Source organism: Haliotis cracherodii, unplaced genomic scaffold (genome assembly GCF_022045235.1).
Source record: "Haliotis cracherodii isolate W230 unplaced genomic scaffold, xgHalCrac1.p SCAF_6, whole genome shotgun sequence".
Lineage (NCBI taxonomy): Eukaryota > Metazoa > Mollusca > Gastropoda > Lepetellida > Haliotidae > Haliotis > Haliotis cracherodii.
The window spans coordinates 50098297-50123138 of NW_027266319.1; the positions used below are offsets into that span (position 1 = coordinate 50098297).

General features: G+C 40.7%; 1 protein-coding gene across 2 annotated transcripts in view; it reads right to left on the reverse strand.

Annotated features, from left to right (window-relative positions):
- Positions 1–18372, reverse strand: part of LOC139445183 (glycine receptor subunit alpha-2-like) — a 35940-nt gene extending 17568 nt beyond the window's left edge. Inside the window, exons 1-2 of one of the 2 annotated variants that reach the window (XM_071226312.1) lie at positions 18248–18372; positions 2665–2894 (exon numbers count right to left, since the gene is read on the reverse strand). In XM_071226312.1, the coding sequence (XP_071082413.1) occupies positions 2665–2839 (175 nt within the window). In that variant the 5' untranslated portion in view covers positions 2840–2894; positions 18248–18372. Of the gene's footprint in view, positions 1–2664; positions 2895–18238 lie in introns of both variants that reach the window. The other variant, XM_071226311.1, reaches the window with a different exon arrangement.
- Positions 18373–24842: the final 6470 nt, after the last annotated feature.

Sequence of the window (24842 nt, forward strand, 5' to 3'; positions counted from 1 at the left end):
GTATCAATCACCGGATTTTCAGGTCCAGACTCGGTTATTTACAGACCGCCGTCATATAACTGGAATAGTGCTGAGTGCGACGTTAACAACAAACAACTAAACAAATAAATAAAACGTAATCAGAGACTGTTTTCAATTGACGTTTTTGTCAAATCCAGACCATTTTCACAATCAACAAAGATTCGCAAAGACTGAATGAAACAATGACCCTGAAGGCGTAAACAGAGGTGCAGCCACCAATTTTAAGAATATACCAAGAAACATGTATACATGGAATCATTCGCAAACTTGGTGATCAGGTACACTAAAGGTGGATGCATAAATACACTATGCATAACCATGAATTATGTTCACAAAAGTACTAGATCACTGAACCCGAATTGCCAAATCACAAAATGCAACCCTCTTGCAGAACTGCTGAGTTCGAGCTTGCTATGCAGGGGGTGTCGACCCGGGACAACGACGTTTGAATACAGAAGAAGACGGTGTTTATTTCTCCCGAATCACCATGGTGACATACAAAAGTATATACAAAGAAATGAGACAATAGTTAGCGGAGCATACGCAGTCCACATTTTACATACTGGGCTAGTCGAATAAAGGGTGAGCGAGTGAGTATGGTTTTACGCCGTTTTTAGCAATATTTCACCAATATCACATCGGGGACCGTAAGAGAAGTAGTTTATAAGAACAGGTCATAAGTGAAACATTTTGTACAGTATTTGGATATTTACAATAAGATAATGGGAGATATGTATTTCTTAAATGATCCAATTCATGGCATTCTTGTACAAAATGAAATTCATCACCAATTTTGATTTTACAGAGAGAGAGCAAAGTCTCTCTTCTCTATTGAGGTTATACCATCTACCAGTTTCAATTGGGAGTCGGTGGTTGGTGGATCTAATTTTAGTAAGCCAGATGCGTAAATAATGAAGTAAATACAATAAGTAGTCTGCTATTGAGAGGATATCCTTATACAAATTATAATGGTGTCCTTAAGACGAATTAACTTGACTTCTTCCCCAACGTTGTAAACATTGATCTATTACTACAGTTTTGACGTTAGCCTTTATCCATTGTACACTGGGAAATGCCTGAGACAGCCAAATGTGATTCTGAACTGTACTTTGTGAAATACGTTGGATTTTATTTACAAGTGGGAACTTAAACTCTGAGTGGGCAGTTTGGAGTTTCACCATAAGTTTGTACATTATATATACCTGATAATTTTGTTTCTGACAGAACAAATGTACACCAATATGATACTATTCTTAACCTAACATGAATGTGTAATGGGTATCTCCATAATTCCATGAAATCAGGGGTAGTTTTTTCAATAAGGAGAATCGTATTTTGAAATCTAACTGTACAGGCAGTTTTAAAAGATCGTAAAACAAAAGCTACAATTGTTTTAGCAGTGTTCACCTTGAGTTTCCCATGATTACAATTATTTTCAAATACTTTTAAACATAACTTCAATTCGGAAGCTGCCTCAGACACTAAGACTGTATCGTCCGCGTAAAGAATTACCAATAGCTTAATAAAACTTCAAATTTCCTTTAGAAAACAATCATATATTATTTCAAGACCAATAAGGCCCGCGAAGATCCGGGGTAGAATAGGTCTTCATCAACCCATACTTGCCGTAAAAGGCGACTATCGGGATCGGGTGGTCAGACTCGCTGACGTGCTTGATGCATGTCATCGATCCCAATTGCGTGGATCGATGTTCATGATGTCAATCACTTGATTGTCTGGTCCAGTCTCGATTATTTACAGACCACCGTCATATAGCTGGAATATTGCTGAGTGCGTCGTTAAACAACAAACAAACAAACAAAATCAAGACCCATGACATCGTTATCTGACAAAAATGACTCAATGTCATTCAGATAAAGGGCAAAGAGAAACGGTGAAAGGTTTTCGCCTTGCCTGACACCAATGTTACAAGGAAAGTATTCAGTGACACTGCCATTATGAGAAACACATGATTTAATGTGTTTCTACATGCTATTGGTTTATGGTTTAAGTATACATCGACGAGTGTTTTTAAGATTATATATATCAGTAGTCAGGCTATATATATATATATATATATATATATATATATATATATATAATCAGTAGTTGAATAGTCTTTCCTGAATAACATAATTTGCTTAACAGAAAGTCCCGGATACTCCCAAAACAAAAAACCGAGGGTATATGTTGGTGTTCCCGTGAGCCACGTCAATGGATAAGCCGTGAATGCGGTGAACTGTGAATGCTTACTGTTACATGATATGAACAAGGTACACAGAAATACATAAGTACAGATACGTTATGTGATATAAAAAAAGGCAGACAGAAATACATAAAGTGCGTAAAACAAAAACACAATTAATTTAAACAGATCATGATCACCACCCCCATCCCCCCCCCACCCCCCCCCCCCCACCCACCCACCCCCACCCACCCCACACACACACACACTAATGAATAACTAGTCCCTAAATAATGTTCAAATTCATGAAAAAATATCATAAACAAAACTGTCATTTTACAAAACGTGGCATTTACAAAATCACGAATACTGGTTGCCAATGCGATGTTTTGATGAATATATAACAAGTTGATTGTCAGACAGAACAAATAAATGTTGTAGCTAAATATATTTCCTACCTGATTCCAACCTCGGTCTAATTGTTGCATCATAAATTGTGTCGTTAAGCAGACGATTTAGAAGATCACGCTCTTTGGTGGTGATGTTGCCAGCTGCGGTGGTCGGTGTCAGATTAAACACGAGACACACGAAAATCACGTGCAGGATCATACTGTTTACTCCAACTGTCTTCATCTGCACGTGCGGCCCGGTACGTCCGCGGCGTTTCCCAGAATGACAGACGTTACACCTGTAACAGATCGAAGACATAATTTGACTTCGTCACAGAAACATTTATTTTATTGTTGACAGTAATCAATATAACCATGGCAAACTCTTTGATTTCTTTATTAATCCATTCTTAATATTTAATTAATACAATTTTATTTAATCACACACATCTTCAAGGATAGGTAATTACAACATTTATATATCAAGTCCATTGAAGCGCAAACAATTAATTAGTCACTTTCGATTGAAGATGTCCTTGAATGATAGAGAAAACAACTTGATTATATTGAAGTTAACGAATCAATACATAGAACTGTTTAAGAATCAATAGGGGTCAATAATCGCGAAGATCCGAGGTAGAATAGGTCTTCAGCAACCCATGCTTGCCGTAAAAGGCGACTATGCTTGTCGTGAAAGGCGACTAACGGGATCGGGTGGTCAGGCTCGCTGACTTGGTTGTTGAATGTAATATTCCAGCTATATGACGGCGGTCTGTATATAATCGAGTCTGGACCAGACAATCCAGTGATTGACATCATGAGCATCGATCCACGCAATTGGGATAAAAAGTATGACTTTGTTAATTGTCCTTTCAAAATATGTTTATTCTCGTAAGTTATACACTGCATACATTGTACCTCTTCAGTAGTATAGGTAATGGGGGTTCTGGACCACTTCCACTGGAGCCAGATTCATATACCTATACTGCTACTACAGATGGATTTTTTTATGCCAAAATGATTATGAGATTCAACGATAGTCATGAGATGTATTAAACGAAACATCAATATTAATTAATAATGAATAAAATTTACTATAGCCCACGAGGATATTGGAAAGGTGTAGGAGCAATAAAAAAATTAGCCGCCGCGGCAAAGGTATCTAAAGATGTGGCCAAGGATTGGTTAAAGAAACAAGTGTTGTGGCAAATATATTTACCGGCACCGCGTTATATACCGAGGAAGAAGTTTGATATTTTTACGACGAATGAAGTTCATCAGGCAGACCTGTTGTTTCTTCCTCACGATAAGGTAAAATGCAAAACGTATAAATACGCTTTAACAGTAGTGGATGTGGCTAGTCGATACAAAGAGGCTGAGCCATTAACCTCGAAAGAATCAACAGAAGTAGCTAATGCACTGAGTCGCATATATAAACGCGGACCACTAAAATGGCCTAAGCTATTTCAAGTAGATCCCGGTCGCGAGTTTATGGGATCGGTAACTAAACTTTTAACAAAGCACGATGTCAAAATCGTCCGTGGTGAAAGAGAGGCCCACCGCAGTCAAGCCATCGTCGAAAGATTTAACCGGACTCTAGCGGAACGTTTGTTTGGTTATCAGTATGGGATCGAAATGAAATCCGAGCGATTGAGATCAACCGAATGGGTGACACGATTATCAGCCGTTATATCATCGCTGAATAATGAAGTGACGAGATTAATAGTGAAGAAACCATCCGATGCTATTAAAATGAAATCCGTGACTTCCGAATCTTCAGCACCGAGGAGAGGCAAAGAACAAAAACTTCCGGATAGAGTAAGGGTAAGATATTTATACCAGCCCGGTGAACTCGAAGGAGGCCTACGTCGCGCAACCGATCCCATATGGTCCCTTAAGACGTGAAACATTAGTCGATTGGTTACGAAAGAAGGAGAGCCTATTCTTTATTATCTTCAAGATGGACCGGGTAGGGCATTTGTACGAGAAGAGTTGTTCATAGTTCCCTACGGTACGGTATTACCACCATAACCATAAGCATAGGTAGTTACACCATCATTATCAATCCATCTCTTTGTATCTAAGGGGGATAATGATGTCTTGTTCATTCTTAATCCATATATCCTATGATCGTAACTTCTTAAAGAGTTCATCTCGTGTTTGAACGTTCTACCGTTGAATAATGATTCTTTATACTGTTCGTGTTTGATATGCTTTTTTACCACATACTTCTTAACACCCTTGGCTTTTCTTATCTCTCCATTATCGGACTTTTTTATAGAATACATCTTAGGTCTTAATCCTACATACTCCGCTATAGGAGTCCCAGCACATTCATCCTTCATCTTACCTAACACCTTTTTATTTACAACGCTGTGCAGTGGATTATCTTTAGGGTAATCGCTCGTGTCGTACATATCTATTTTTTCTGCCATATCTTTATACACATCCTCGGTTTGTATTTCCATCAATAAAGAATCTGTGTCGGTATATAACACCTCGCATCTATCGCCGTATTGCTTCTTAAGTTCGTTGTAATAAAAGTCATACATTAAGTGTTTTGACAAGTCGAGAATACTCATACCGATGTACACCGGTCTGTTGAATTTTATATTACTTTTCTGCATATGCAACGCTGCTAAGTCGTTATCGAATATCTTGCTTCTGTTAAAAGCCGGACTGGCTATAAGTTTCCTGAGTCTTTCTTCCTCATTAGATCTGACTAATTTAACATCAACACGTTTCCTTAGATTCTCCATAGTTTTACCGAATACCGAGTTACTCATGAGCTTATACAGATTCTTTTCGAAATCGCTGGTGGCTATCTTTCTTAAATCTGTGTTCAGCCTTATATAGGGCTCCATCCAAGGGCTTTGATCAAACTTTAGAACTCTGTGTATTTTCTTTAGTTTCATACCTAACGATAGATACAACTGGAGATTTCTGTAGTGAACTATATATTTTGTCTTATCCATCAAATTTGGTACGAGTTTTTCTACGTTAGCTAACCTACTATTACCCATCAAGGAGGGTTGATATTCAGACATCCAATCTTTATTAACCATAAATCTTTCGGGAGCTAGCGGATAACTGTTATGGTCTTTATGTAAGGAACTCGGATATTCTAGGTCAACTTCTAGTATGTACCCTTTATTCTCATCATTATTATTGATATCATTCACATTGACCCACTCAAAACCACCCGTGGGTAAAGGTTGACTCATAGCCCATCCGTACAAATTGTTAGCGTCGAGATATAATATGTGCGTGTCGGGTTTACTCGGATCGTATCCTTCCACTAATTTATTATTAGCCTTAGAATACCTTTTCGCTGCCATCGATATACCACCTCTTAATCCTTTCTCAATAAACAAGTGCATATCGTAATCTGTGAGTAGTTTTAGTTCTACGCCGGTCTTCTTCAACAATGCATCCCACGATAGTCTGGGACTGGAATAGTACCATGCCGGGTCCAAGCCGTATTGTTTTAAACACGTCTTTCTAAATATCTCGAATATATCGGCGAGTAACAGTACATTGGTTTTCAAGTACAGATCGTGATAATCGCCTAAATTCTTAAAACCTAATTTATCCCAGACCGTCAGAGCGTGTTCATAATCGGCATCTGTTATTTTAGATTCTGTTAAGTTACTATAGAATGATTCGAGGGGTGGTAATTCAGTTTCTTCGAATCTAGACCAATCATCCATATATTCGTAAGGATATACACCTTTTCTCAGCAGCAAATGACGAAATGACGAGTTATCTTATCTGTATATTGATTTGTTATCGCGAAGTCATCGGGATTGTTCGCTTTAGCTAAATTGTCCAGGGAAGATAACAGAAACTGTACGGAGTCTATGAATCTAAGCCCATTACTTTGCTTTATTCTACATTTCCCATCCTTGTCCCTATAATGTATAGGTTTAGTCAACCAGAACGATATGTATTTTTCCATATTGTTAGGAATGCACGTTAAACCGCCGTCGGTCTTTGAGATAGCTTGCTTAATGAGATGTGAATCATATCCTCTAAGGTTGTGAAACACAACGGGGATGGGTATTGTTTGAGCATTCATTTTTAGTTTCAAGTTACACTCGTTATGCGCGGCTCCCCCATAATTACCCGTGACGTGGCAATGATCTCTTACGGAATCCCCATTCAGGGTTTTATTACAAACATGACAACTCGTTGACTTCTTATAGGCCCTCCAATCATCTATCGTCATACGCATGGGTTTCTTACACGATAATTTTTCTCTGATTATTCTCTCTTCGTTTTGTAAATATTCTAGGAACTTTCCCGCTGCATCGGGACCTCTGTAAATCACGGGCGGGTTTGTTTTCCCATCATACCTTACAACTATATATCCAAACCCACAAGGAATATGTTCTTGAGTTTTGTACGTATCAGTATTGCTTTGGTTGGTATTTTCTATGGGTTTGATAAGCGCTTCGAAGTCGGCGTAAATTACGTACGGTACTGACATTTGATTACAATAATGTTCAAATTTTAATATATTTTTTCCCTCTTTAGGCATATCGATCCTGATAGCATTCTGTCCAACACCTCTACAGTCTTCTTTATGCGCTACTAATAGATCTTGTCTGCTGTACCCATGCAGGCATCTTTCGCAGAAATATTTCTTTTCCTTATGTTTTGTTTGATCGTATAGCACCCTGTTTAAACTCTTTATCAACGTATAATGATATTTACCATCTTTTTCGATCAGAAATGAATTGACTCTGGGAATATGTTCCGGAGCGGAGCTTATTCTGTGTACAACAATTCCTTTAGAATGTCCGAAAACATTTATAGCTAAATTATTTTGCTTTTCCACCTTATCAATTTGCGATATTGGTGTAGGTTCGTCTATACCATCGAAGTTGAGTCCATCGTTTTGGGGATAGCTAGAAGGTCTATCCGGATGCTTGTCTACGGGGAACAATGCAGATCTTATCATCATTCTTAAACAGTCATCAGATTTATTTTTTACGTTAATTATGGCTTTTTTCTTCTTATAATACGGGGGTAAATCTATATAAGATCCACCTTTGAAGGGCATATAATTTGCTATATCTAAATATAAACTATCGATTTTATCCACACCCCAACCCGAACCTCTATTAGTCCAGCGTTCCAAAGTTTCCTGTATCCTCTGAATTGATGTATCTAATGATGCGTTTATAGTATCGGATTCGGTTATAACTTCTTGATTGCTACGGAAATATGGTTCGGTATATTCGACGCTATCGTCTGCGTTACTTTTACTCAATGACATTTTAATCGTCAGCTGGTATTTTATACTATGTAAATCATCTAATTCCTCGTTAATTTTACTCGATTTGATGGGCTTAATATCGTTAACATCCATGTTGGAATTAATATCCATCTTCCAACCTCTTAGATATTTGCCAACGCCGGCGGATGTGGGTACAAATCTTAATTCTTGTTGTTGTTGATTATTATCTTCCTCGTCTTGTTCTTGTTGATTATTATCATCATCATTATTATTATCTAGTAAAGCGATCAATTCAGCTCTTCTCATTCGAGAATAACCTCTCAGCCCACTGTTTCTCGCTCGAACTTTGAGTTCTCTAACAGTCAGGGGTGGTCTGTTGTATTCCAAACCGAGTAAGGTAATCAATTCAGCTTTTCTCATACGAGAATATCCAGGTAGACCACGTTGCTTTGCCATAGCCTTCAACTCTCTGACAAAAACCATAGTGGTTGAATGGTATATGCAAAATGAAACAAATGTCTAATTGGTTGTTTTCATATATCTAAATACGTATTCTCCCCAACCTATTCCTCTCATTGATGTAATCTCTCTTCCTAGCATAAATAATCTGATTCCTGACCCTATCAGCACCGTGTTTCTTACATAAACAATAACGACCTTTGACCCCTATCCCGCATTCAGTACACGTATAGTTTATGTGTCCACGCTTGATGTAATAATTGTGTATACCGCAGTAAATTTCAACACAGCGGCGGTTACATAGAGTCGTCTTCCCCATGAGTGTAAACTTGCAGTTATTCATGGTATATACATCTATCATATCATTTGTCTAAATGCAAATCACATCTACACTAGTGAATAGCTGAAAATCAATAGAGCAGATAACCCCATAATCACAAATGTGACCTCGTTGTTCTTTTGTTCCTCAGACGGTGTATAAAACTGACTCATTGTTGGTCTAGGTATTGGGTCGAGTTTTTTCCCATAAACGAGGAAGTATTCGTGCATGGCGGATTCGACATCCTTAAACGTTTGAATTGAATGTCCTTCCTTAATCATTTTTTCATGAATAAAGTCTAATCTCTTCATTCTCTGCTGTGTATATTGTAACTGGGCTGCTTGGTATTGTTCTAAAGCTTCGTTATGTCGTTTACGCTCCTCTTCAACTTCTTTAGCGTTTGATTCCCTCATACTGGAAAATAAATAATTACTCCCCGAAAAGGCTAGAGCATTAACAACAGCTCCACCGACCATCATCGCAAATGTTTAATTACTTCATTATGTCTTCCGGGATAAGTCCTTGTTTGATGAGCATATCCTTCGTTGCCATTGCTAATCCAATATCCAGAACCATCATACCTATATCAAATCCATTAAAATCTAGCTTGGGAGGTGTGGCTTTAGTAATCATTTTAGCCATACGGGCATAGCCAATGGCCAAGCCGGTGACCACCGCTGAATGATACGTCGTGTTTAACAACATTTTACCGTCTGTAACTGGAGTAGTCATGCTTCTTATAGCATTATATGAGGACTAACCTCTAATTGAACTTGTTGTTGCGGCGGGGGTGACGTTTTCTCTTCTCCGGTCTTATAAAAGAACCATACAGCCGCTATACCTGCAACTCCAACTAATGCCCATGTTTTAATCGGATTTGAATTATTTATAAATTTTGCTTTGCGCGCCAGCCCTCCCTTTCTTCCTGCAGCTATTTTTTTGGGGTTCTTAGTAACTCTAGGTTTTAGTATTTTCTCATTCACTTGTGGTTCCTCATTCACATGTGGTTCCGTTTCCGCAATCTGTTGTGGTTGCGTTTCCGCAATCTGTTGTGGTTACGCAATCTGTTGTGGTGTCACCTGTTGTGTCTCCATTATTATTAAGTGGGCACGTATGTTTAAATTGACAATACCTAGCCGTTATTAAAGCTGTGGTGAACGGAGCTAAGAACATTTCGAATCTATGATAAAACTCACTGCTCAGTGAGCTTATAGCGTGTTCGATGAATGGGTCTTTCTCTAGAGATTCGCATAAATACATGCAATGTTCTGCCGGGATGGGGAGAAACGTACTAGCTACGACTGTGTATAGTTGTAATATAGACGACCCTATAGTTTTAGTCATGGTAGCTCCCAGTCTAGACTCGTAACGCGCGTACAGTTTTTTAATCTCTTCGTCGGTCATGTTATCAATTTTTTCAATGGTATAATTTTCTCCCAAATATTGGGAACATTTTCCACCGGCTACCAAAGCCGCGAGTCTTTCTCTATGTTTATCTAAAGATTTATCTACATTAGATTCTTTGAGCATTTGTTCGATGAGTTCGTCGCATTCCATAATGTAATACCTAAGGAGATATTTAAGTCTAACATAATATAATATGACGTATCCAATACATCCCGTAATAATGAACTGTTGCGAAAGAATGAGGATTTCAAACCACATTTTATGTAATATTAACCGCTAATGTTCAATTTGCTACATTTTGCTACATTTTGCTATAATTTTGCTATATTTGCTACAATTTGCTACATTTTTGCTACATTTTGCTAAGCAATTGCATAAGCAGTTGGTTGATCGGTTTTTAATACGAGTTTACAGTGCTTTGTTGCCGCTAACACTTTTCTGACTTTATCTCGTTCACCCTTGGTATAAATGACGTCATTTTCGCGTAAACATTCCTCGAATGAATCTCGATCTTTGCAATGAAAGAGCGCTACCCATTTGGTCTGCTCTCTGAGATCTTTCAGGACAGAGTTGTATTTTTGAGTAAGTACCCAAACGCTATGTTGAGTATGCCGTCCGGAGAATGCTAAATACGAAAGCATATCCTTCTTTTTTGTTAGTTCTTTACTCGCGCTGCAGTCATCTATTACGAAAAGGGTTGATTCTCCTTTGTATTTTTCGTGACATACTCGGAGACAGTCTTGTAAACGATCACCCGGATCGACTCTGTGTACCCCGTTGTCATTCATTACCCAATCTCTCGATAAGTATGTTTTATTAACGCTTATAGTCGGGCACAGAATAATAATATGATCGAAAACGTCCCGATAATGACTTTCTAAAATATCTAGAATAAAAGCTGTTTTTCCGCAGCCCGTTTGCCCGCATATGATAGCCCAGTGCGGATCTTTAGGTAAAAGATTATCAATAGATTGCTTGCACGAATCGCCCATTTTGTATATTAAGTTGCGCATCCATAATCACGTACAAATATATGTTTAATTTACCAGCTGATTCCTGGAGCTTCGTTATCTGTATGGTGACACCCTCGCTAGCATTTTCTATTCTCCTCCCACTGCTGTGTAGTTGGTCATCGTCCGTTGTTCGCATGTCGAGCCATAGCGCGTACTTCGTGGTGAGGTATTCACCCATCGATACACACCCGAGAGACAGATCTTTCACGACCGCGTTAACTTCCGTGGAGTGTTTTATAGAAGGAAGTTTTTTAATCTCACCCCACTGGTGATACGCTAGCACTCCTTGGCTATATAGTTGATTAGGAATGCCCTCGATAGTCAATTCTACTTTCGTAATCTTGGGATTGTAGAACTTCTCGGTATTTCTTTTAAACGCATCGGAGGGATCCTCGAACAACATTAAAATACCCTTCAACGACCTCGTGGGGACGTTTAGATTGATATTCCACATCGTATATTTTTTGTCCCTCGTGATCTTTCGATGTCGCAGCACGCGATAGTACAAAATGGCTAAACTTCCCGAATACTGGTTACGAATTTGTCTGGCTAATTCGGGATCCGTTATCATATCATACTCCAAAGAGATATTGTCAATGGAATAGCTAGCATCTTCAGCAGCTCTGATTACTCTACCGTATTCGTTAAAAGTGAGTTCGTATTCTAACCTATCACCTAGGCATGCTTGATAAAAAGGCATGTGGGAATCTAGTAATTCAAAGTCTAGGGGAATATAGAATCTGTTACCTAATGCGTCGGCAACGGCCTCATCTTTTTCGTTGGTATCAACACCATTTTCAGCACCTACGCGCAGTCTCAATGTGTTCTTATTACAAATTCCTTGGTACTGTAAGTTTTCCCGCTCTTTATCCGTTCTCCAGAGATCCATGTAACAATAGTATACATCGCTATCGTCGATACTCAAAACCTCATTACCGCTAATTTTAATAGCGATTTTCTTAACGATAGCACGACCTATGTTCTGAACGGGCTCCCTGTTAAAGTCGGCAGAAGTCAAAACAATCGTAAATGCTAGTCGGACAGTTCCCGGAACTAACACATCGTGTGCGCCGAGATTAGGAAAGCGAACCAGAAGCGTTTGATTCTGATCGATGGTACTAGGGTTATTAGTTATAGTAACAGACTGACGAATTGCCTTGACCCCTAATGGATCTCGAAGTCTACGTTGTGGGTTTAACTTATTGCGAAGACATCGTTATATTGAAAACATGTACCCTATGTTTAATATAAAAATGACTAATTTTGAACATAATGACTTTGATCTAACTACCTTTGGTGACTTTGATAACCCAATCGAAGATACTGATGAAACCAACTTTGGTGGCACAAATCTTAACGATGAAATTTTACAATCAACCGTCAATGATTATTACGATGCATTAAAAGATGATAAAAATTATGTTACTCCAATAGGTCGTGAATATTCAAAGTTTGAGATAGATAGTAAAGGAATATTGCGACTGCGTGGCGCTCCGGATATTGATCTTATGCATTCTCGTACTCGTAAGCCCCTAGCCTTGTCTACGATAGCCGCTAAAAAAGGCATCGGCTTTGTTCGTGATGAATTAGGTTTTGTAGACTACCGACGACTTTCCGCGAAGACTACTAAGGCTCTTCAGACTATGAGGAAAGAACTCGTTAATACAGATGATTTGGAAGCAGCCTCAATGGTGGCCTCCGACGGACTCGGAGAAATCTTAGATACCTATTACGATAATTCCACGTTACAGGTACCATATTCGGAGTTCAGTATTAGGGAATTACGAGGTCTTGACAAGGCAATGCGAATTATGCGGGGAGAACTGATAAATAATATAGCCAAGCTATCCGAAATCGACAAACATATAGCTCAAGAGAAAACAAAACTAGAACAGGCGGGCGATGAATTCAGTAGACGCCGCGTTGCTGAAAGATTGTGTAACCTAGAAGAGGAAAGATTGGCCCGGCTCGAAGCAGCTTCCAGTAATAGAAAGGCACTTCGTTCGCAAATCAGTCGTATTCGAGAAACTATCGATCAAGTCCTCAACGATGATACTACACTGGCCAATAAAATTAAAACATTGTTCAGAGAACAGGGAATAACAATTGCCAGTATTTTAACCGCGTTGGGATTTGTTATATCGACTTTGACTCTCTCGTTAACAGGTGGTAGCGGCGGATCACCGCCTAACGATAAAAACGGTATAAAAGAGTGGATAAAAAAGCATTTAAAAGCATTAGGTTCAGCACTGGGAAAGCTAGCTGAGAAAGCCGCGGCCTCACTTCCCGGTATAATAGGGAGTGTTGTTTCCAAATCATGAGTAAACCAACCGAGACTCCACCCACTACAAGCGCTGTTTCTTCATCGATATGTTGTTGATTTTTAGCCGCAATATGCGGTGACACTTGTGCATCAGTAGATGTTTGTGAAACATGTGGTGTTTGTGGCTTGACTATTCCCTTTTCACCCGTGATCGTTTGCGTTATTAATTCGACGTTCATATCTGAATTTATACCTGGTTTTTGTTGATCGGTAGCGATAACAATTTTATTATTATAGCCTATCACTTGACCGATCTTAAGTTCCATATTACTCGGAGACATGTATAGTCCCGGTGCATAAACGAAGTCCACTTTGGATTGAGCGTACTGTAATGCATCTTGAAAACGCTTTATAGACGATGGTATGTCAACTGGTGAATTAATGGCGTCCTCCACGTTTGAGACAAACTGTTTTTGCGCATCGAGCGCCGTCCCAGAACCGATAATGGACGTTCATGTTTGCGATTGCGCTCCGAGAATTGCCCATACATAAGTTCTTATCGATTCATTAACTCTTACAAATCCTGGGTTAGTAAAATTTTCCGTTTTATCATTAAGAAATTCATTCCAAGCGTTTTCGGTATCGTTCATTTGTATAAATTTTTTAACAATATAAATTAAACCACTTTTAAAACTCATAATATCCCCTCTCCAATCGTTATTATAAAGTTCCCAGCCTTTATACCAATCACCGGTTTTATGCCAATGATCATATATTCTTGCGTAAAGTTTGCTGGTACTATACAACTTACCAAAATTAACTGGAAGTTTATTAAGTACTTTATATACATAATCGCTTTCTTCTTTGACGGATTTATTTTCCTCTGTGTAAGGAACACCTAGACCATGGTTTGCTCCTTTAATACGCCAATCTTTACTCGTAGAAACATTAAATTCCTGACAAATGCGCTCATACACAGACCTATCATAATTATTATTTGTGGAATTCCACGCTCGATCCTGCGGTAATGGAGCACTAATTTCTTTAAGTATACGTCTAATCTGATAGTACACGTGAAATGACATAACAGACTTATTCAGTTCAAATCCTGGAGCGTAAAGAGATACGCCACATCCCGTTGTGGCACACCATATGGCAAAGTTTAACTGATTCTGCCAAAATTGCATCGGATTGTGAAACCAATCGTGAACCATTTTATCGCTAGTTGCCGTGACCCTGTACTTTTCAAAGATATCTGGGAATTTAACTAAAAATTCAGCACCAGAGGCAGTTACTATAATCAATTGATTAGTAATGTATCTCGATTTCATATTTAAGTTATGATATAGTATCATTGTATATTTAATATGTATGTTACACTCCCGGGAATAACAAATGGTCAGTCTATTGAACTGCTTCATACTATCGATAACTCGGATGGACAACTCGAAGTAGCTCTATGCGATGTAACGTATTACCCGCGGTGGACCAATATAAGTGCTGCGAGAGGAAATAATAATGAGTTGTATATAACAGATGACCAAAATATAATTAATAGAATTATTACTATACCTGATGGGTATTACAGCGTATGCTCACTCAATGATGAAGTTTTTAAGCTTATGGGAGCTAGTTTCACACAAAATGAGGCGACTGGGATAGTGAAAATCATCAATGGAAACACAAATATACTTATTGGTGATAACTTAGCATACACACTTGGATTTAATCGGCCAATACCATTACCACGCGGCTCAACAGTGATTGCAATGAATAACGTACCTGATTTAGTTCCCTATAAAGAGTTGTGCATCCATCTTGATCAAATAAGCACAACGGATAATATTCAACAAGAAAGTCCTTCAACTTTGCTCAGAAGTGTTCCAGTGAAAAATGAAAAATACAATAGCGGTAGAACGGAATCTTTTTCAACATTACAATATAAAAAATTAAAGCGTGGTATTATTTCAGACCTCAAAATTTCTGTATTAGATGTAAAACACCAACCTGTACATATAGGATACTTAAGTGTAACACTCCATATTATAAATAATGGTTGATTCCATATTTAAGTTATGATATAGTATCATTGTATATTTGATATGTATGTTACACTCCTGGGAATAACAAATGGTCAGTCTATTCAACTGCTTCGTACTATCGATAACTCGGATGGACAACTCAAAGTCGCTCTATGCGATGTAACGTATTACCCACGGTGGACCAATATAAATGCTGCAAAAAGAAATAATGAGATAATGATAATATCCTCACCACGTGGTACTGCTAAATCCATTACTATACCTGATGGGTATTACTCAATGATGAAGTTTTTAAGCCTTATGGAGTTAGTTTCAAACAAAATGAGGCGACTGGGACAGTGAAATTCAACCATAATGAAAGAATATTTTTATTGGACCGATTACATACACTTGAATTTACACGCTTAGTTGGCACAATATACAAGTTACCAGATCAGGAGGTTAAATTACCTGATTTAGTTCCCTATAAAGAGTTGTTCATCCATCTTGATCAAATAAGCATGACAGATAATATTCAACTAGAAAGTCCTTCAACTCTGCTCAGAAGTGTTCCAGTGAAAAATGAAAAATATAATAGTGGTAGAACGGAATCTTTCTCAACATTACAATATAAAAAATTAAAGCGGGGTATTATTTCAGACCTTAAAATTTCTGTATTAGATGTAAAACACCAACCTGTACATATAGGATACTTAAGTGTAACACTCCATATTATAAATAATGGTTGATGCATCAGGCCCTGGAACGATAAGACAATGTAATACAATTGCGCTTTCCGATCTCGGAGACACAGAAGGATTCGGTAAACCCGGTACCGATGGTAAGTTATACGCTTTACACTTACACGATAATGTATACAAGCGGAAAGAAGTCACATTCACGGGTAATCTAGAAGATTTAAGCGATGTTGACGTTAGTAGACTCCTTAGACCCACTCCGTACAATATTATTTACAACAGTGAGCAAAAATGGACTATGGTCGAAGCAAACATCAAGTGGCTACTGAATATCGTCATTACCCCACCTTATGCGATGATGGGTAAGGGACATAATTTAACTAAGATAATAAATAGTGGCATCGTACTCGCTGCCTATATCCCGTCAAAACGAAAAAGTGTGTTAGTCACTCCCCTGCCAGAAAAACCAGGTCATATGTTATATAGTCGTCCAGCAATCCAAAATGTTAGTTTAAATTTGGTTACAGAATTCGATGATATTAAACAGAACTTGAGTGCAATACCTAATATTTCTACGCTTATTATTGAAGTCTTGTTCGGAGATGCACCGGTAGATGCCTTCGAAATATTACCAGGTCTATCGATTAAATGGCTCAAGAAACACGAGCGTCAACGTTGCAGTATTATTCATGTTGGAGCATCACCCGTTACAACCCTCGAGGGGGTTTGAATTATTAAAAGTGACAGAATTTCTCTTTCTAAGATATTCTTGCCTTATAATATACATTTGATAAGGTTGATGTATACTCTCAAAACATTTAAGCAAGACCAATTAAAGACTATTATATATTCGTAATATACACTATGAGTTTATATCCAGCGCTCGATGAAAAGATGGAAACTGTTGATGGATTTCGATTACATCAAATAAGCGACATAAAACATCGAATAGAAAAGGATAGGGAGTTGAGACTTGGATTGTATAAAAAGTATCGCAGAGCCGTGAATGCTCTGGACAGAGTTGACACCGCTCTTGTAGTGGCTGGCATGGGACTCGGTGTAGCCGGTGTCGGTTTACTATCAACTATAATCGCCGCGCCTATCGTGCTCGTCATGGAAATAACCGCCGGAGTCTCGGGACTGGCAGGAATAGCGATAAAATTCATTTCTCGTAGGTTGCAAAAGAAAGCATTAAAACACGATAGTATTCGGATACTCGCCAAAGCAAAGTTGAACAGCATTGAGGATCATATTTCGACAGCAATGGCTGATTGTAAGATATCCGAGGAGGAGTTTCGTTTAGTGTTGTCAGAACTCACCAAATACAACGTAATGAAGCAGGAGATTCGATCAAAATCTCGTAAGACCAGTGGTATTAGCGAAGACGATAAAAAAAAGTTCATAGAACAGGGGAGGCAACAAGCGCGTCAATTATTCCGTGCTAAAACCAAAGAACTGGTTGGAGATTAAAAATATCATTTGATTACATTTAGACAAATGCTTACATAAATATATAATAATGGAAAAAACTATTAAATGGAGAGAATTACCACAAGGTTTTTATTATATCAGTGATGTCAAACCAACCAAATACGGTAATCAATTGTTTCTTATCAATTTACAAAAAGAGTGTAGTTATATAGTCTGGTCTCCTAGTAAAATGAACGAAGAACTTAATAAAAATGTTGAATATCGCTTTATCGATAAAAATAATGAAGAATACTTTTATTACCATTTAGACTCATCTAAAGCAATGATTGGACCCAGGTATTGGTGAGCTAGAGCTGAATCTCATGACTATCGTTAAATCGCATAATCATTTTGGCATAAAAAATTCCATCTGTAGTAGCAGTATAGGTATATGAATCTGGCTCCAGTGGAAGTGGTCCAGAACCCCCATTACCTATACTACTTCTTCTTCACGAAATTGAGTCTTGTTCATTTGTTTGTTTGTTGTTTTACGCCACACTCAGCAATATTCCGACATTTAGCCGTCATAGATGGTGATCTCATCCCAGTGAACTACAGTCAGGGATGATATACAATGATATCAAATGAAAAAGAAATGTTTGTTCTTAAACGATCTTATTTACCGTGCAAGGTTTCATCATCATACACCACACATGACAAATTCGTAATTCTACAAAATTAGCCTGTGGAAGGCAGCAAGACAAGCTCAGCGTCAAATTCCGTGGAATAAGTAGAAATGAATTATACACACATACAATACCTGTAGGTTAGCAATCATTCCACCGAAACAACTGTATTCCTGAAGGCACAACACGCACAATACAGTAAACGATATGAACCAACGCAATAGCCTTGCGGTACACCACAAGCTCTTTGTTATGTAATGGTTCGTTGCTTCATTGAATTGAATACGTCCTTAAAAGCAATTGGCCTTTATGGCAATGTGTATTGAAATAGATGTCCCGTGTACACACCTATAAATATACAACCGAATCTAGCCTGCCAAACAGCTAATGTCAAGTAAATGCTATGGATTCATCTCTGGAAAACGTGTTGAACGGCGCAATAGTTTATTTGACATTTCCAAGACAGTAGGACCAGAAGGAACGATGATAGTTCTAACAAGCAGTTTTCCATTAGTGGTATGTTGAGAACACGACAGCCTTTGCAAATATTTTGTCGTGTCAAGTTATGTATATGCCACACCCTCTTTCTTTAGGTTACCGTCACCCGGTCATAACCCGAGACCTGAAGCACAGCGATATCTTCTATCAAGACGTCTGTCAACACGTACGTTCACTATTGATTGGAGCTCGTAAGGTATTGTATAACAAGGTATAGAACTACATAAACATTCTTATAAAGTAGATCACTGTATGGTTCTCTCAAATGAATATTGAATGTATTTAGAGGGACTACGACGACAGTGCGTGTTTTTATAAAAGGAGTGCTTGATCGACCTATGCTTTAAAAGGTAACCTGTTTATCAGTCGTTAAAAGAAGTGTCTTTTTTACTGAACACAATATACTGACCGAGGAACGAATAGATAATCAACACGTTTAATAAGTGGAATATACATTGAAATATTTTACATGACGAAGACTATTGGTTTGACTGTGGTTCCTTTTGTTTGTTAACAATATGACGAGGCAAGATTGCCTAGCTATCGTCGCGGGAGATCTCATGGCATTGTGTATTTTAGGCCATGTTTTAAACGACTTTTTGTTGTTGTCTCGCGTTGTTGCTGTGACATGTTGTTGATGTTGTGAAGGACAGCCATCAGAAATGCCAACGAACAGGCACATTGTTGATGAATCAGTTTGAGATCAGACACAACCGTTATGGTCACCCGAACGTGTTGTTATCATGGATCACAGCGTGTTTGTCATGAAGAGACTATTCTCTTTGTCAGATATGATTGTGTGAATAAAGTTCCGCCTCACCATTTGAGAATAGGCTGCAATGTATAAAGTGTCCTCATAAAAGCAGTGTTTTAGCTCAAAGACAAAGTTCTGTCAACACTCTTAGGGGCATGGAATAACACATTGTTGAAAGAGGAGTAAAAGAACTGGTGATATTAAAGTCATCGAGTCAATACCGTGCTGTAAGTGACAATATTCTGTTTCCCATGGGATCGGTCGGGCTCGATGACTTGGTTGATGCATGCCATCGTATCCCAATTGCGTAGATCGATGTTCATGATGTCAATCATTGTATTGTCTGGTCCAGACTCGATTATTTACAGACCGCTGTCATATAGCTGGAATATTGCTGAGTGCGGCTTTCAACAGCAACCAACCAACCAACAAACCAACCAAACAAACAAACATAAAGTCGCCTCTTATGGCAAGCATAGTTTGCTGGGGATCTGTTCTAATCGAGAATCTCCCATGCAGAATACAAATCAGCATGACTGTCAGTATCTCACTACTAAAAGAACACATGATATGCCACTGCACTTGATGTGAGAATGGTTTACCGTAACGGATGTATACATATTTTAAGACTGCTTCATTAACTAATATCCTTATTTACCGAAGCTCATGTTTGTATATTTCTTTGCTTAACGCCGCACTCAGCAATATCACAGCTACGGTAGAACATGGGTACAATGAACACGGATAGAGCGAACAAACGGATACACACGAACTGTAAAAAATCTCCGATTTATCTCCTATATAATATCATATAAAATTTACATATATAACGAATTCTCTGCAGCTCTTAATTTGCTTTCACAAGTGCATGTTGTTTAACGCCACAGTCAGCAACTTTCAAGTTATAACGGAGTCACACTGTGAACAGCCGGAAGGATGCTTTCAGCTATTCAGAATAATTTGTCCAAATCCATTTTGTAGTTTATGGATAAGCAAACAAGCAAACGCTTGCCTTTTTCGTCTGGCTGTCTGTTTCTTGCTTAACGCCGCACTCAGCAATATTCCAGACGGCGGTCTGTTAATAATCGAGTCTGGACCAGATAATCCAATGATTGACATCATGGGCATTGATCCACGCAACTGGGATACGATGACATGCATCAACCAAGTCAGCGAGCCTGACCACCCGATCCTGTTAGTCGCCTCTTACGACAAGCACAGTCGCCTTTTACGGCAAGCACGGGTTGCTGAAGACTTATTCTACTCCTTATCTAGGCACGGGTGGCCAAGTCGTCTTAGGCGCCGCGATTCGCCGTGCAGAGTTGCGTCCCTTGGGCACGCCAGAAACCTATGATTGTGGGTTCGAATCCCGGTTTGCCCCAATTATGTTTCTAGGTTTGCCAGCACCATATCCGTGCTAAGTGATAAACGTCTGAGACCTGCATCACGTCGGGCTTTCCTCCCACTGGACCGATCCTGAGAATGAGAATGAAGTTTAAACTTCGCGCCTTTACTTCTATACCTCTGAGGAGACAAAGTTACCTCCCTTTGTTGTGCTTTACGACGTTAGGATTAAATAATTTCGTTCTTTAATAGATTCGTCCCTCAAACGAAAGAAATTATATATCCCGTGGTATCGGAACATCGTGGGGAATGACCAGGGAACATCATGGGGCATGACCAGGGAACATCTGAGGAATGACCAGGGAACATCGTGGGGCATGACCAGAGAACATAGTGGGGCATGATCAGGGAACATCGTGGGGCATGATCAGGGAACATCGTGGGGCATGACCAGGGAACACCATGGGGCATGATCAGGGAACATCGTTGGGAATGTCTAGGGAACACCATGGGGCATGACCAGGGAACATCGTGGGGCATGACCGGGGAACATAGTGGGGCATGACCAGGGAACATCGTGGGGTATGACCAGGGAACATAGTGGGGCATGACCAGGGAACATCGTGGGGCATGACCAGGGAACATAGTGGGGCATGACCAGGGAACATCATGGGGCATGACCAGGGAACATGGTTGGGGATGACCAGGGAACACCATTGGGCATGACCAGGGAACATCGTGGGGCATGACCAGGGAACATAGTGGGGCATGATCAGGGAACATCGTGGGGTATGACCAGGGAACATAATGGGGCATGACCAGGGAACATAGTGGGGCATGACCAGAGAACATAGTGGGGCATGACCAGGGAACATCGTGGGGCATGACCAGGGAACATAGTGGGGCATGACCAGGGAACATAGTGGGGCATGATCAGGGAACATGGTTGGGGATGACCAGGGAACATAGTGGGGCATGACCAGGGAACATCGTGGGGCATGACCAGAGACATAGTGGGGCATGATCATGGAACATCGTGGGGCATGACCAGGGAACATAGTGGGGCATGACCAGGGACATAGTGGGGCATGATCATGGAACATCGTGGGGCATGATCATGGAACATCGTGGGGAATGACCAGGGAACACCATGGGGCATGACCAGGGAACATAGTGGGGCATGACCAGGGAACATAGTGGGGCATGATCAGGGAACATCGTGGGGTATGACCAGGGAACACCATGGGGCATGACCAGGGAACATAGTGGGGCATGACCAGGGAACATAGTGGGGCATGATCAGGGAACATCGTTGGGGATGACCAGGGAACACCATGGGGCATGACCAGGGAACATCGTGGGGCTTGACGAGGGAACTTCGTGGGGTATGACCGGGGAACATCGTGGGGAACATCGTGGGGCATGACCGACCAGGGAACATATTGGGGCATGATCAGGTAACTTCGTGGGGCATGATCAGGGAACATCGTGGGGCATGACCGGGGAACATCTTGGGGCATGACCGAGGAACATAGTGGGGCATGATCAAGAACATGGTGGGACATGATCAGGGAACATCGTTGGGGATGACCAGGGAACACCATGGGGCATGACCAGGGAACATCGTGGGGCTTGACGAGGGAACTTCGTGGGGTATGACCGGGGAACATCGTGGGGAACATCGTGGGGCATGACCGACCAGGGAACATATTGGGGCATGATCAGGTAACTTCGTGGGGCATGATCAGGGAACATCGTGGGGCATGACCGGGGAACATCTTGGGGCATGACCGAGGAACATAGTGGGGCATGATCAAGATGATGGTGGGACATGATCAGTGAACATCTTGGGGCATGACCGGGAACATAGGGGGGCATGATCAAGGAACATTGCGGGGCATGACCGGGGAACATCGTGGGGCATGGCTCAGAACATCTTCGGGCATGACCAGGGAACATGGTGGGCATGACCGAGAACATCGTGGGGCATGACCAGGGAACATTGCGCGGCATGATCAGGGAACATCGTGGGATATGAACTGGCAACGCCATGTGGCATGAACTGGGAACATAGGTGGGGCATGGCCAGGGAACATCGTGGGGCATGAACTGGGAACACCAAGGGGCATGACCAGGGAACATGGCGGGGCATGACCAGGGAACATTTTTGGGCATGAACTGGAAACACCATGGGGCATGACCAGGGAACATGGTGGGGCATGACCAGGGTCTATGGTGGGGCATGACCAGGGAACATCGTGGGGCAGAAGTGAGTGAGTGAGTGAGATGGGTTTAACGCCGCTTTTAATAGTATTCCAGTTATATCACGGAGTGTCAGCTTAATGTGGGAGGAAAGCCCGAAGTGATGCAGGTCTCAGACGTTTACCACTTCGGTGAAACCCACGAGCACGGGTATGGTGCTGATAAACCTAGAAACATAATCGGGCGAACCGGGATTCGAACCCACAATCCTAGGTTTCTGGCGTGCCCAAGAGACGCAACTCTGCACAGCGAATCGCGGCGCCTTAGACGACTTGGCCACCCGTGCCGCCCCCCTTTCCCCCCACACCCTTCCCCTCCCCCCTCCCCCCCCCCCCCCCCCCTCCCCCCCCCACATGAATCTATGTATACAGTTTGACCTTACAGCGCATTGTTCTATTGCTATGATTCACAGTCACGGGTTTTCTATCTGCACAGGGGCGTGATGACGAAGAAGTCGACTCGACACAGCATGTTTAAATTGTGTTTCAACGATACCACATTGGTGACAGCTTTGACGAATCGTAAATTGTCGATTGTAGCGTGAATCACCCCAAACGTGACTGCAACATCTCGCATCTCAATGTCAAGCACAAAGCATTCTGAATGCTGTTTACACGTTGTTCAAAGTGCTTTGGAACCGACCATTTGATGTCCCGGAGTGGGTGGGGGTGGGGTGCGATGGGGTTGGGATTTTCTTTGGATATTAAATATTTTTCAGCTATTTTTTTATAATTCAAAACTATGAGTCTGCAAATATACTCTTCAAAAAAGAAGAAGCAAAGCCAGATTTGTGTGCGGTAGGAATCCTTGATTCGTCGCTGAACCAGATATCTCTCCATCGCAGTTGAGGCCATACCCTGTGTTGACGACACCAATGCAGTTCGTTGTTGACGATGTTGTCGACTCAATATGACGCGTCGAACAGGACGTCTTGCTCGTAGACCTGCAGCTCTTTAACGGTTTCGTACGGTCCGGGTATTTGGGATGTGTCCTTTCACGTTGGTGGCGCAGTCGGATGTAGCGATTTTGGGCGGGGGTTGTTACTCTTGGTCGTCCCGACCTTGGCCGATCACGTGTTTACCCATGCTGTTGGAACCGATCTCATACCTTGTGAGGGGGCACGGGTGGCCCAGTCGTCGAAGGCCCGCGATTCGCTGTGCAGAGTTGCCTCCCTTGGGCAAGCCAGAAATCTATGATTGTGGGTTCGAATCCCGGTTCGTCCCGATTATGTTTCGAGGTTTGTCAGCACCATACTCGTGCTCGTGGCTTTCATTGAAGTGGTAAACGTCTGAGACCTGCATCACTTCGGGCTTTCCTCCCACATTAAGCTGACACGCCGTGTATTGACTGGAATACTGTTTAAAGCGGCGTTAAACATAACTCACTCACTCACTCGCTTCATGCCTTGTGATGGTGCTGGGCGCTGCATTGAAAACAGCTGATCGGGATTCCCCTGCCTATGACATTGTTTCTTTGCACTTTTGACAATCTTAGCATGCTGTTGAACTGTCAATGTTCGATTGACACTGATGCCAGGTAATCAAAAACCCTGCACTTAAATACCGTTCATAGTGTTCATAGTTCATAGTGCACGTGTAGTACGTGCACCTCCATGGCCCTTTTGTTAATGCACTGGCTGCGGTTTCCAGACTAAACGTTTCCTTTTTTTGAAGCGTATATTTTTTAAAATAACACTTTGCAACAATGTAATTTTTGAGGCAGAAAATTGTACATCAGCATAATAATATTGTTTCAAGAATTGTCTGGCACAATTGAATTTGTTCGATATAATCTCTGTCCTCCATCCCCCACCCCCATCCCGAATATCAATTGGTCGGCTCCAAAGATGATCGCATGCTTGAATCACGAGT